Raw genomic sequence first — 13,921 nt, forward strand, 5'->3', positions numbered from 1 at the left:
TAAAGTAACTATTCTAATCACTTTATCAAACTAATGTAACTATATGATTACTTTTCTGACAAATGTTTTAAACTAAGCAATAAAGATGAAAAGTTCTAAAAACAGTGTAGGCAGTGTAAACCTCACAACAACTCAGCACGGATTACTGTCAAAGTTCTTCTTTTTATCGAAGCTGTTTACCAAAAATATATATTCAGATGTAACCCCTTTGTAATCAGCAATATTTGGACTAGTCACTGTAATTTATTGACATGGGGTTTTTTTCTCAGTTACTGTAATGGATTATAATTAGGCCTCTATTTAGGCCAGGGGCAGGCAACCTGTGGCTCCGGAGCTGTATGCAGCTCTTTACAACTTCACCAGTGGCTTCCGGTGGCTTTGACATAAAATTATCTGGAAATGAATAGTTATGTTTTAACATTCAGATTTTCATTTGTCATTGTTTTATGCCTAAAGTAATTATTGCATTCTACAGCTGTAAAACTGTGTAGCCTATACATTGAATTAAAAAATGTTTTAACGTTTCATCAGCTAAAATGTGCATCATACATCTTCGTTCTGGTGCCTTTTCCTCTAAATTTTGCCCAGGTTCAGTAGTGGTGGCTAGCCTGGAGTCCCTCTAGCAAGGCTTGCTATGGATTTCAAATCCAAAAAAGGAATAGAGCTTTAGGATTTAATAATGTATGGACAGATTCATTTGCTTTTACCACCAAAGCTGCAAAGTTAAAGTACTAAATAATTATAAATAGCCGCTGCTGAGTAGCCACCTTGTAGTAAATCATATTAATGGCTGCTCATTTACACCTATTCCTTATGATGATGAACAAATTTAGACTTAATAGGCTGTTACCTTTATTCAAATATGTTTGCGGCTCCAGACAGATTTTATTGTCTTTTTTTGGCTAAATAGGGCTCTTTCAGTAGTAAAGGCTGCCGACCCCTGATTTGGGCCTGCACATTTTTTTGCAGTTTCACAGTAAATAGTTACTCCCTAACAGTGCCTATGAAAATATATTATAATTCAGTGGTTTAACAATCTAAATCAGCAAGGTAACTACTAACCAAGCATTAAAATGGGCTAAATAAGGAGGAATAAAAGATGTTCTTACAATATACTCTACTTATAATTTTTTGAAATATGCTTGCTTCAATTTAGCTATTAGCTAATAGGGAGAGAGCTGCATGTGGGTCAAACAGATAAATAACTTTTCCCTTTGTGATGGACAGTGAACGTGCAGCGGGGCGGAGCCTCCGCACAGGTAGGCGGAAGGTGACGCCTTCCTGTGTGCAGGTGAGCGGCAGCGGAGGAAGACAGACCTACCAGAGCGGAGTGTCCAAAAATAACTGCCAGAAATGACTTTAATACAACTTGTACACTAATGTGAGCTGAGGGGACATAAAATCCACCATGGTGAATTTAGGTAAGTTGACTTTCATACGTGTTTACCTGCAGTGACGGAGTATATAGGTATGTCGTGCCAAAGTTTTTAGGCGTGGTCTGCGCAGTCAACTGAGCGCAAAGAGAAGACCAAGGACACGCTTCTGGTGTTTGGATGACGGAAGTTAATGTGATATCTTATTTATATTGTTAATGTATTTAAACGAAACCTGTTTAACTAATGTGGTTGTTTGAATTAGACCAAGATAAAAGAAACTTCTGGGAGGATAGCTGTTGCATAAGCTTGCCAAGGATTCATAATAGGTTGTTGATAGTTCAGATAAAGATTGTATGGGTCCCACACTGTATAGCCTATCATCATCTTATCAGAAAGTAAAAAGCAGAATGAGACATGAGACATGCAGGTTATGTGTAACTCTGACACTACATGAATATTTTTAACATTAAACCATAGTGTATTTGTTTGGGTCTGTACATCACAGTTACAATATGTGCTTATGTGTACCTGACTGGCAGCAAACATTAGACTAACAATGTTATGACCTGAAACACACTGAGGTTTTTTTTTTTACTCAGCACCCAGCTGAAGGCTTGGATGAGACAAACCAATAGGAGATGTGTGTTTGTACCTGACACCTCAGGCCAGGTTATTGTGGTGGTGAATGTTTGAACACCCCACCCATACCTTTGTCCTGTTTGGTTCAGCAGGGGCTTACGTGGGAGTTAATGGGTGGGTGCTACACCTTTCCCCTGAGGAAGGAATAACACAGTGCAACACAGACCCCGTCTCTGACTTGTTAACGTAGCTGCAGCAGTTTGCAGCATGCAGAGGGTGAGATCTTCAGCCCTCTCAGCAGGGGTCGGGGATGATTGTGGTCTTATTCTATAGCGTTGTCATGGTGTGCTAACCACTGGCCTGCCTTTTTTTTTTTTTTCGCTTTGCTGAAACCACAACATTGCAGAAGTGTCACACAGTCTCTGAGTGTGCTGCAGTTCTAGCTCATTCTATATTTTAGATCAGTAACAAACTTGTGCTTACTGTAATTTCATCCTGTATACTGTGTCGGTTCCCGTCAACAACACTGATGTGCAAACAGCTGGTGTTTATACACTCTTTTATAGGGTTACAGTCACATGTGAAGAATTTGTTTATCTTCTAGATTTTGGCAGAGGTCACAATGCTTGAAGCTAATTTAAGACTGAGTTCAAAATAACATTTTTATGCTTCCTTTAGGAGTATGCTGCGCCAACCTCAAGGACAACAAAGCCCTGATGAAAATGGGGCTGGGGTTGGTGCTGGTGGGCCATGTCAACTTTCTTCTTGCAGCGCTGACGCACGGTGCCGCGCTCAGGCACATCAACGTGCACGCTTTGGCCCGTACCATGGTGTATGCTATCTCTAATGTCATTGCTATTGTGGCAGGCTTGTTGGTAAGTGGTGCAAAGACTCACCGTGTGTATAAAGAACTTAAAAGCAACCAGTGGGTGTTGGTTTAAAACTGGAAGTAGTGGTTTGCTGCTGCAGTGTATAGTATGTAAATCCTTAAAAAAAAGACTTGAGTAGTTGTATTGTATCACCTGTATCTGTGATGAATGATCCATTATTTTTCCTTAGGGAATTATCTCTGGAATAACCGCCATAGTCCTGTCCAAAAACAAGAGGAACAGGATCTTGGTAAATAGCTTCTCCCTCCTCCATTCAGCACACACATCTGTCATTTGCCAGCTCCTGTTAGAACTTGCTCTCTGTGTTTGAGTGAGCGCATGTGTGTGTGGACATATGGAAGATGATACCTATTTAAATTGGTAGCATACATGTCGTGCAAATACGGAGTTCATTCAAATGTTCAAACTAATGAGGACTCACTGTGGTTTCTATCAGAGTCACATGAGTTGGATACGAGTCAGACTTGAGTCACAAATTTGATTACGTTAGACTTGAAAAAATCAAAAAAGGCTTGAAACTCGACTTGCACTTTAACACCAGTAACTTGTGGCTTCACTTGGATTTAAGCCCTTTAACTTAAAAATACTTCAAATCTTCACCTGAGCTTAAAGATTAAAAAGTATGTTTTTTAAAGATTGTGCCATAGATCAGTTTATTTCCTGAATCAACTATCATTAACGCTATTCATTCCCAGCAAGTCGACAATTCCCCAGATGATCCACTTTGTTTGAACCAACCCAACCAGGATCCAAACAAGTTGCATGTGAGAATCATGAAGAAATAACGTTACTGAGTGGCAGTCGGAAAAAACGACACCAAAGATAATTTTGTTCACGTACAAAAACTAGGAAAAAGAAGAAATTGCCACATGCAAAATGTACAAGTCAAAAAGATCAGATGAAGTTGCAACAACATAAAATTTCTTTCAGCATTTGAAGTTGTGCACTTCTAATATTACCATAGTTAGTGAGCTAATGCTAAGCTAACACGATCTTAACCCTTTGATGCACAACATGGGTCTAAAGTGACCCGACTGAGTTTTTATGTTCTATATCTTTGCAATAAATTAACTTCATCATTCAGTATTCCAGGTTTTCCTCAATTAACTTGTTTTTGATCATTATACATCCTTATTTTATATTTTCCTTTCTTACTTTTTTAATAAAAACCCTTTTTGTATCACTACCCTTCTAATGCACAACATGGGTCTAAAATGACCCATATCCATTTTCTATGATATTTCATGTATGGCTGAGTGTTTCTATGATATATCTTTGAAATAAATGTATTTTATCATTTATTATTCCAAGTAATCAGTAAATATCTTGTTTTTGTTTAGCACAAATCATCATTTTATTTTTTTCCTTTCTTATTTTATGAACAAGCACAGCTTTTGTATTTCTACATCAAGTTTGCACACATGGGTTAGCATTTGGCGGGAACCTGTGAAAGTTGTTTGTTTGCAAGTAAGAACATACTTACCACGGACAACTGTTCACAGCTCAGCACAGCTCCCTTTGTACATCTGATACATGTTAGTCTTGTTTTACAATTGTTCAAACATTACCCTAATAAAATATATGATGATAATTGTGAAATATAGTTGTACATTATATTTGATTAGGTTTAGGTTACCTTGAGAGTGAGTACATTACTTGTAAGTAATTACTGTTAGCTAGCTAGCTGTTGACATATTCTATTTTAGTTCTTTGTAGTTAGCAAACTATTGTAGTTAGCTAAGTCGTTATCTAACTATTTGGCTAAGTAGTTGGCTAAGCTACTTAGCCTAGGAGTTAAATAACTAACTTAATAGGATGGTGTCCTCCAGACTTGCTTCGTTTCAATGAAAAAATCTCTTCTTGAATAAACTCTTCTCTTCACAGAAGTACCCATTAGTAGTTGAGAAACATATAATAAAATTCAGTAAAGCTAAGTAAAATTGCAGAGCTACCAGACTTTGCTGCTATAATAGTTGAAGCGCGTGTTCTAGAATGAACCACCCCCACCCCTCCTTGAAGGTCAAGTTAATTTTATTTAGTTTTATTTTCTATGTAGCACCAGATCACAGCAGAAGTCATTTGAGGTTACCTTGCCTATAGAACATGTCTATAACTTGTCCTTTTATTAAACAAACTCAATAGCCCCATGTCATTTATCTTGTTTACACCATGGCATGTCATTTCTGTCTCTACATAGTCATGTTATCTGTTATCAGAGGTATGTGTATGTGACAAAATGATAAATAAATATGTTGCAAATATTGTATGAGTGTTTGGCCCCACTCACTGCTGAAGTAATTATTTGAAACAAATTATTATTATTGTATTAAGTCATTTGATTTTAAATCACACTTGGATGAATGGGTCATTTTTGATCTGTGTGTAAACTTGATGTAGTAATACAAAAACTATTTTTGTTCATAAAGTATGAAAAGAAAAATGGAAATAATGACCTGTTGTAATCAAATACAAGATATTTAAAGAATACTTGGAATATTCAATCATAAAATAATTTGATTTCAAAAGATAGAGCAAAGAAACACTCAGCCAGCATGAAATAACATGGGAAATGGATATGGGTCGTTTTTGACCCATGTTGTGCATTAGAAGGGGTGTGCATATGTTGTGCATCAAAGGGTTAACAGCTAAGAGGGTTTTTAACAAACTTGTTTTTACAAATAAATGTAAATTTAAAAAAGAAGTCATGATTTTTTGTAAATTTGATAAATTATTACTCTGTCGTTAAATGGCATTACATTTGTGAAAGAGCACATTATGACTTGTTTATGACACGAAACTCAGAGTTTAGGACTTTGGACGTGACTTATGACTTTCCAGTTGAGTGTAAAGACTTGAGACCTACTTGTGACTTGCAAAACAGTTATTTGGTCCCACCTACTACTGATACTGATTTGTATTCCATGTTCGCACAGCTCTTCTATCTTACATCTACTTGACCCTGAAAAGCATGTTATCTTTTATGAGGAAAATGTCTTTCCCATACTAGATCAAGTGTTTTGTTGTCACTGACTAACATGTGCTGTTGTCCTTGCAGCAGTGGGTCTTGCTGGTCTTCAGCTTCGTGGCAGGTCTCTTGGCGATCGCCTCCACCCTGAGTTTGTCAGTGTCCATGGTGAAAGCCATTGCTAACAAAGGGCAAGGCCTGCTAACACACTGCAAGTCTTTCCCTAAAGATGTCGGCTCCTCTAGCATCACATATGAATGCCCTTTTGACCCCACCCGCATCTATGTAAGTTCCATATAAATATTTATCCGTTAGCAGTTTTGTATTGACTTGAATTGCTGTATAATAGAAAGGAAGCAGTTTATTGATCAGACATATGTGCTGTCATCTTTTTTTGTCAACCAGGGGACCACGATCATCCTGTGGATACCTCTCATCTTAATGTCCGTGTTGGAAACAGTGTTCTCTCTCCGCTGCTTTGCCGCCTGTACTTCATTCCTTTACCTGTGTCCGTGCAGGAAGAGGCCAGTCCGGGCCAAGAGGGTAAGCTGCTGTCAGATCACTGACTGTCACCAGCATTAGACTTAGACCTGCATGAATGTGCAGATTGCAATATTATTTTATCTCGCTGTGTCACATATAGTGAGTAATATAATGTGAATTTATAAAGCCTTCACAACAGAAGTGAAAAATCCATACAGCAAAAGGGGCCGATACTGTAACCTTAATTCACTAAAGGAGAATTGTATTTATTTACAAGAGAAATCAGCACTTTTCTGCCCCACTGTGACATTGGTATTGAGAATGGCATACTGCACTGTAGCTACTGTTTGAGGTTACACAGTGTTTAACTATTAAATATCATTTTAATAAAAGGCACAGCAGCAATAAAAAAAATCATTAAAGCAAGTCAAAGTTTCAACAGTAAGCTGAAGTGGCTTCTTTATATCCACAAATATCAATGTGACACTGAATTTGATACAGACAAATAAAAGCCAGTGGTGTAGACGTGCTGACGGGGCAGACTTGAGCAGAGCAGGGTGGAAACTGTGTCCCTCATCTCGTGCTGTCTCAGTGCATGATCACATGGTTCGATCTGTGGTTGAAGGTTGGGTTGATGTAAAATGAAAAAGCACACGTCATAGTGACCGTTTTTTTATTCTCTTTTGGTGAGAGGTTGTCTTTGCTGGTGCTTTGTTCATCCCCCACCCTGGCTGCCAATCAGTGCTTTTGATGTGTCACACACTTATAATTCCCATGTGCGAACAAAAACAAATAAGTTCCCTGTGAAGGTTTTTTAAATTAAATTCAAAATTTTTAGCTAAAGTGTGCCTCTTTATTAGGACATAGGTGCACACAACAAACTGATAGTCAAAATAAAATTAATTCCTAACTTTTTGTATAGGCTCAGTTGAATATATTATCCCAAAATCCCACACCTGAGTTGGCATCATGGCACACCATTTGAGAACCACTGCTCTTTATAACAGTATTGTGAACAGTTTGTATGTGTTGTCTGATAAGCTTTAATTTCAGCCAAGCTGATACAAACTGTCTGTATTTTAAGTTTAAGTTATTTTCATTCTTGTCACGGTACAATGGCGTAAAATAGCCCATGAAATATGGTTGTTAAGGATGTCATTGGCCAAATGGGTTTTAACATAAACATATCTTAAGGTTTACTTCTAGTGTATATGCACAAAGAAACAGAAATGTCAAGATTTCAGATTTTCTATTTTTTTTTAATTATCTGTTGATTGCAGTCATGGACAGTCAGCTTCTCATAAATTAAACTATATTTCATGTGATGTTCCAGGTACGTATCCAGAGAGCTGTTGAAATCCCACCATCTCCTCCAGCACGAGATCTAGAGAGCGATGCGGGAGCTGAGCCTGCAGAGCAGGAGGACCTGCTGGACAATGCTGTGGCGCAGAGTGAATGGCTCTGAACCAGCTAAACCTAATGAGATAGGTTGCAAACCGCTTGGCTTAACTTGATGAAATGCAACACCATCTTGTTGCATCGAGTGTCTGTTACACATTAAATGTCTGAAGAAGACATCTGTGGGACTTGAGTCAGAAAAAAAACATGTCATTTTATTTCCTTTCATATAAATATACAAGTTCTTAAATACTGACATTGGTTTGACTTTGAATGATCAGACTGTGTGTGTACCAAGTATTGTCTTGTAATTGCAAAGCACTGTCACCTGTATCTTGACATTAAAATGTTTTTTTTAAATATATTGTCAATTATTTCAGACTGGACATAACATTTTAAGAACTTTTATTTTGAAAAACTTAACAGAACAAAGCTACATAACGTTCTAGGGCAATTTTTATTGGTATTAAAATTGTGGTTGACGCATACTTGTCAGGTTAAAATGAGACTTTAACACTTATGTTTTCAGAATACAAATATATACAACAATTTCTGGCATTTGTCTTGCTTCCCATCTTACAGAGTACTGCACTCTGGCTATTAAAGTTCAATATTCAATGGAATCTAACCCAGCAAACACCTGACATGACGAGATGTCAATGTGTAAAGGACACGTACTAAATTACATCCTAAAATATTGGACTGTAATTTATTTACACTGTGCCATGTAAAAATTATTCAGGTATACAGAACCCTCTTAACCACCCTTGGTGACCAGGCAAGACCAGTGAGACAGATGTATTACAGAAAAGGATCTATTGTATAAACATGCTTCAACTACATATTCTGAGACACATGACAAATATGAGACTGAAAGACAAAAAACAGAGTAGCCAAAAATATCTATGATTTAAATAAATTAAATCCATCAGATATATAAAAGCATACATGTACTAGGCCATTTTTACAGAGTTGCATCACGAGGGAAAAACAAGTGTCATAGAATAAAAAGATTAATAATAAAAAAGAAAAAAGCATACAAAAACAATACTCAAATACACTCAGTTTGACCTCAGTCCATAAACAGGTAAGGTTGAAAAGGTGTCCTAGAAAATGTTTGGATCCCCATCCCATTTTTAAAGGGAGTGGGGTCTCATTATAAAGGTATAGTTCTTCACTGATTCCCACAGCAGCAGCCTGGAAAGGTGATTTATCCAAAAAAATGTTGCTTTAAGACGTGCACCAATCAGTTGCATTGGCATCATGGGCTGTTGAGGTCCTCAGGGTGTTTTGGACTCTTCTTTTGGCCTAAAAAGGCCCAGAGAAAGGAAATGATTAACACTCCCAACAAGCCACCTCATGGACAACACGGTGAACAACTGTGTGCTGTGTTTTCTCACTTTGAAGTGTCCATTTTCTCTTCCTCTGGCACCTTGTCTTCTTCTTTTACTTCTGGAACAGAAAACAAAAACAAATTCACAGCAATCATGATAATACAGCTTCTGTGTTGTACAGGGATGATCTGACTTAATGGAATATTTCACCCACAAAATAACCAGTTTTATATCAATTACTCCCCCAGTGTTACCTTATATGTGTGTAGAAAACTTTGTGTAATCCAAAAACAACCGTTAACATGTACCATGTACAATATCCTATGTTAAATTAGGAAAATTTACCTTGACTTTTTAAACATTCCATGACCTCATATTTGCCCCCACTCATGAATTCAGTTCATCAAGAGGTTTTCTTTACAAATTCAATGTAACACTTTGGGTGAGTCACTGGTACAAATGATCATTTTGTGGGTGAAATACTCCTTTAAAATGTTTATTCGTGATAAGCACTACTCAGATTTTCTTTATATTACAAAATGGCATGAGTAAGGTGAGATGAAAATGAAAAAAAATGGATAGATACCTTTTGTTTCCTCCTCACCTTTCTTCTCCTTTTCTTCTCCCTCTTTCTCTCCTTCAGTTTTGGCTCGCTTGGCTTTCTTGAAGCTGGCGGCGTTTCTGCGGCCTCCTTCACCTTCATCCTCTGAGTCAGAGAACTCCTCCTCACACGCTATCCTCTTGTCATGAGCCCGGACTGAACATTAGCAGAGAAAAGGGTTACACTGAAACACGGGACTCCTCTGTTTCAGAGGGTTAACTGCATGATGTTAGAGATCTAAGGCCAGATGCGTAAAACTGTGTAGACAGAAATATGCATACGCCTTCTTTTCATCACATTTATAAAGCTGCAGGTACACCTCATTCTGTGTTATGAATCACAGTCACTGTGGAACTGGACACACATGCATGAGCCTCATTTCCACACCCACATTTAGCCATAAATCGATGTAGAAACGGCCTTAAGCAGCTGTCAGCATATCAATCCTTGTGCCCACTTCACCACTCATTCTAACTGTCGATGAGAATTACAGCAAAGAAAGTGCAATGTCACCACATCTGCCAGGTTCTCCAATGCTGCCAGAGCAGCTGTCGTTACACTCAGCTGTGGCTATTTGTAGTGTTTGTACTACTAATTCATCGTGTTTCTGCAAATCATTACTGCAGTAAAATCTCAATCATCACTACTATTAATGTCAGAGGAATGATTGATGATTCATTCATAGCACTCACGTTTAAACCAAGTTTACAAAGTGCTTCACAGCAAGAAAATTCAACGATCACTAATGGAGACGATGACTCAAATGTTAATAGAAGTTTTAAGTTTATGTGTGGAAAAAGGCTTCACATTATTTATACATCTGGCCCCAGGTGTGAATGCGGAAGAAATTGATACTATGTGAGAGGTTCTTACTGGAGATGCGTTTGTTGGGGTCATCCTCCTCCTCATCTCCACTGTCCTCCTGTACGGCATCCTCAGGGATGGCCTGCATCTGGACTCCCGGAGCGTGCGGCAGCATACGCAAGTTCTCAAACAAGCGCTGCCTAAAGGACAGAATGCAGGTTTAACATACTGACCATGAAACAACCTGAGATACAAACCTGTACCTATGATGTGGCCAAGTGAATGGCTGTTTGAGGCACTTACTTGATCTTCTCCAGGTAGTCGTTGGTGTTCTGATTGGTCATGTTGGAGGGGCTGATGTGCAGCTTGAAGTCAGGTCCAAAGTACTCAAAGTAGTCGTTGTATGGGAGTTCTGCCAAGTTGAGATTACACTGTTTTATCATTAATTAAAATGAATAAACGTGTCTGTTTGTCTCTTTTTAGCTGCTGGGAAACTAACGCTACTTGGACATTTTGTTGTTTGGCTGATTAATGATCAAAGGACCTAGCCACCAATTTATTTTTACTGTCATCAATATTTAATTATCTCTGACACACTGTGTAATGTTTTTATTCCTGAGACTTGATTACTACCCCAGAGAAATCCGCTCTCATACATAAACCTGTCTAATTATATTCAGCGCAACATGTGCATGTACTCACCATTGGGGATCGAGGTATCGAGGGCTACGGCGGTCTCGTATGTCCAGCAGCGTGCCACGTTACGGATGGTGTAGCCTCCTCCACCCAGCATTAGCAGTGGCAGGTTGAAACTTTTCATGTACTCCACACACTTGGCATGGCCTGAGCACACAGCAGGGAAATAATTAAGTTAAACTTTATTCAAGATGGCTGCAGACCACTTTGCTTGTAGTGACATCAGGAGAGAGATGTTTTGTTAATTTACCTTTAATGGTGAGGTTAAAGCAACCAAGCCTGTCTCCTGACAGAGAATCTGCTCCACACTGCAGCACCACTGCACTGGGTTGGTACATCTCCATCACCTTGGCCATGATCTACACAAACAACAACATCCAGTCACTCATCTGCCCATGCATCTGTCCATAAAGGGAGACATCAACTACCATAACATTACAGTCAACACGTCTTTGTTTACTCACAGGTTTGAAAATGGCTTCATATGACTCATCGTCAATCCCATCCCTTAGCGGGTAATTTACAGCGTAATATTTACCCTTCCCTGCACCGATGTCCTGCGGAGAAAAGGGAAAATGTCAACTCTCTGTATGACTAATACAATATGACTTTTATTCTGTCAAATAATTCAAAGGCTTACTCTCAGATCGCCTGTGCCAGGGAAGTACTCTCCATACTTGTGGAAGGACACGGTCATGACACGGTCTGTGGTGTAGAAGGCCTCCTCCACACCGTCCCCATGATGGATGTCAATATCTATGTACAGAACTCTCTGGTGGTATCTGCAAAGAGGAAAAGCATCCTTTGAGTCCTAAAAGTTTGGAAGTATTCTAAATTTATGTATTCATTTTATGAAATCATGTGCCTGATTGGGAGAACACGTGGAACCTAAGCTCATCTTCAGTTTTTAAAAAAAAAGACATCTGATCAACCATGCAGAGTATCATCCAGGTATCATGCTCAGCAAACCTGTACATAAGTGGCTTTTGTACTTACTTCAGTAACTCCAGAATAGCGAGCACAATGTCGTTGACGTAGCAAAACCCAGAGGCCTCAGACTTCTTGGCGTGATGCAGGCCTCCAGCCCAGTTGATAGCAATGTCCGTCTGCTGTTTGTTCAACTTCACCGCGCCGGCTGGAGCAGGGAGGAGAATTAACAGCCTGATTTTAACAGATTACTGGGGCAATGAGAGCGTGATTATTGTCCAACACAGCATGTCTGTCTGAGCAGTTCTTAGAGGAATAAGAACTTACCAACAGAGCCCCCTCCTGAGAGCTGGCAGAACTCAAATAAACCATCAAACACAGGACAGTCCTCTCCCACGTTAACTGCACAGCAAAAGAATAAAAATATTATTGCTATTGCATATGCAGCTAGTTTCTTTAAAACGAACAATATCTCGGATCAAACTTACATCTCTGCATTTGCTTGCTGTACTCTGACATGTTGTCTGGCCTGATTGAACGCAGGAATTTGATGTAATCATCACTGTGATACTTGGTCATCTCTTCTCCGCTGGCTTTGTGTGGACGCTGAAACACAGACGACAAATTAGTGGCTGAGACACACAAGAACAGTTGTTGAAGTCCAGTAATTTGACTAAGAAATGCTGGTAATTTAATGAAACATACATAAATCTCCATCTTTCTGTAGAGTCCATAATTGAGCAACAGGTTGTGAGTCATGCGGATGCGGTGGGGCTTCATGGGATGGCCCTGACCATAGTAATAATTTCCAACATCACCTGAAATGTAAAGAAATGAAAACATCCCACGTTGGAGTATATGTTCACTTCACGTGCAGAAGTTAAACAAACACATTAAGTACACAGTAAACACTCTTGTACGACAACTTCCTGTACAGAGCAGGTTTATGCACTGAAAAGGTCGTGAAGGAATTCAACAAAAAACATCATGTAGGTCGGTCACGATCCTGCGACCTATTTCCCAGATACTGAACTCGAATCACCTCTATGAAACTACACAAAGTGCAAAGCTACACGTACAGCGTGGTTTGTAGTGCACATAGATATGGGTCGACTAATACATGACTTTACGCTGAAGTACCCGGCATTTGAAGGCAGCAAGACGAGCCATTTTAACGTTAGCTTGGTGTTGGCGTTAATTGCGGCGACAATGAAGTACTGATATCCCCATTGTTAGCTCGTTAGCTAGTAACGTTAACTAACCTAGTTGAACTACAACCATCTGAAAAGTAAATGCCCAAATTTGTAGTTTAAGGGGAACCCGCGCGTTTAAAGCAACCGTGCAAAAACTATAAGGGCATTAATACTCAGTGTGGACTTAGCGACAGTGTGTTAGACCGAGATGATGAGAGCCGCCTGCGACTCAAGCTAGCTAGGTTAGCTAACATGCCAGGTTAGCAGGAGGTGAAACAAACTGCAACCTTTGTTGGCGCGAAGTGGCCGATTTCATTCATCGGCGCGTCCGCTTTGTAAAGTAAAGGCACACCGGTACTCACCGTCATAGTAGTAGCAAACTTTTTTCTTTGTTCCTTGGGAAGTAAGCGCCATTTTAGTGCTTTTTGGCTGGCTTTCACCGCACACCGCAGGAGACAACAGCGACGAGAGGCGGATAGTTTGTATCACGTCCAATCAATAGGGTGCAATGCGGGCTGCTTTCAAAAGGGGGCGACAGAGCTACAGGCCAGCCCACTATGTGTGTCCCGGGAGTGTGTGTGTGTGTGTGTGTGTGTGTGTGTGTGTGTTGCAGCTGTTTTACACTATGAAAATCCATCTCTTTCACAGTTTAACACTTGTACTACTTGCTCAGCT

The 13,921-nt window shown here is 39.3% G+C and overlaps 2 protein-coding genes across 4 annotated transcripts; one reads left to right on the top strand and one right to left on the bottom strand.

Moving 5' to 3' along the window:
• Window positions 1-1,265: 1,265 nt before the first annotated feature.
• On the top strand, window positions 1,266-8,051 carry tmem54a (transmembrane protein 54a). 2 transcript variants are annotated; one of them, XM_049596383.1, is made up of 6 exons: window positions 1,266-1,421; window positions 2,634-2,830; window positions 3,015-3,074; window positions 5,901-6,095; window positions 6,216-6,353; window positions 7,627-8,051. In XM_049596383.1, the coding sequence occupies exons 1-6, from the start codon at window positions 1,409-1,411 to the stop codon at window positions 7,756-7,758; spliced, it is 735 nt and encodes a 244-aa protein (XP_049452340.1). In that variant the 5' UTR covers window positions 1,266-1,408; the 3' UTR covers window positions 7,759-8,051. The 2 variants fall into 2 exon arrangements, with proteins under 2 accessions (XP_049452340.1, XP_049452341.1); XM_049596384.1 differs by lacking the exon at window positions 1,266-1,421 and having other exon boundaries at window positions 2,621-2,830.
• Window positions 8,052-8,129: 78 nt separating this feature from the next.
• Window positions 8,130-13,741, bottom strand: LOC125901035 (probable histone deacetylase 1-B). 2 transcript variants are annotated; one of them, XM_049596382.1, is made up of 14 exons: window positions 13,609-13,741; window positions 12,759-12,871; window positions 12,542-12,659; window positions 12,381-12,455; window positions 12,123-12,261; window positions 11,767-11,908; window positions 11,591-11,683; window positions 11,377-11,485; window positions 11,133-11,273; window positions 10,734-10,842; window positions 10,500-10,630; window positions 9,630-9,782; window positions 9,092-9,143; window positions 8,130-8,999 (listed from the first exon to the last, which is right to left on the bottom strand). In XM_049596382.1, exons 1-14 carry the CDS (start codon window positions 13,658-13,660, stop codon window positions 8,972-8,974), a joined length of 1,455 nt encoding a protein of 484 aa, XP_049452339.1. In that variant the 5' UTR covers window positions 13,661-13,741; the 3' UTR covers window positions 8,130-8,971. The 2 variants fall into 2 exon arrangements, with proteins under 2 accessions (XP_049452339.1, XP_049452338.1); XM_049596381.1 differs by having other exon boundaries at window positions 9,612-9,782.
• Window positions 13,742-13,921: the final 180 nt, after the last annotated feature.

The sequence above is a fragment of the Epinephelus fuscoguttatus genome, linkage group LG14 (genome assembly GCF_011397635.1).
Source record: "Epinephelus fuscoguttatus linkage group LG14, E.fuscoguttatus.final_Chr_v1".
In the NCBI taxonomy this organism is placed as follows: Eukaryota; Metazoa; Chordata; class Actinopteri; order Perciformes; family Serranidae; genus Epinephelus; species Epinephelus fuscoguttatus.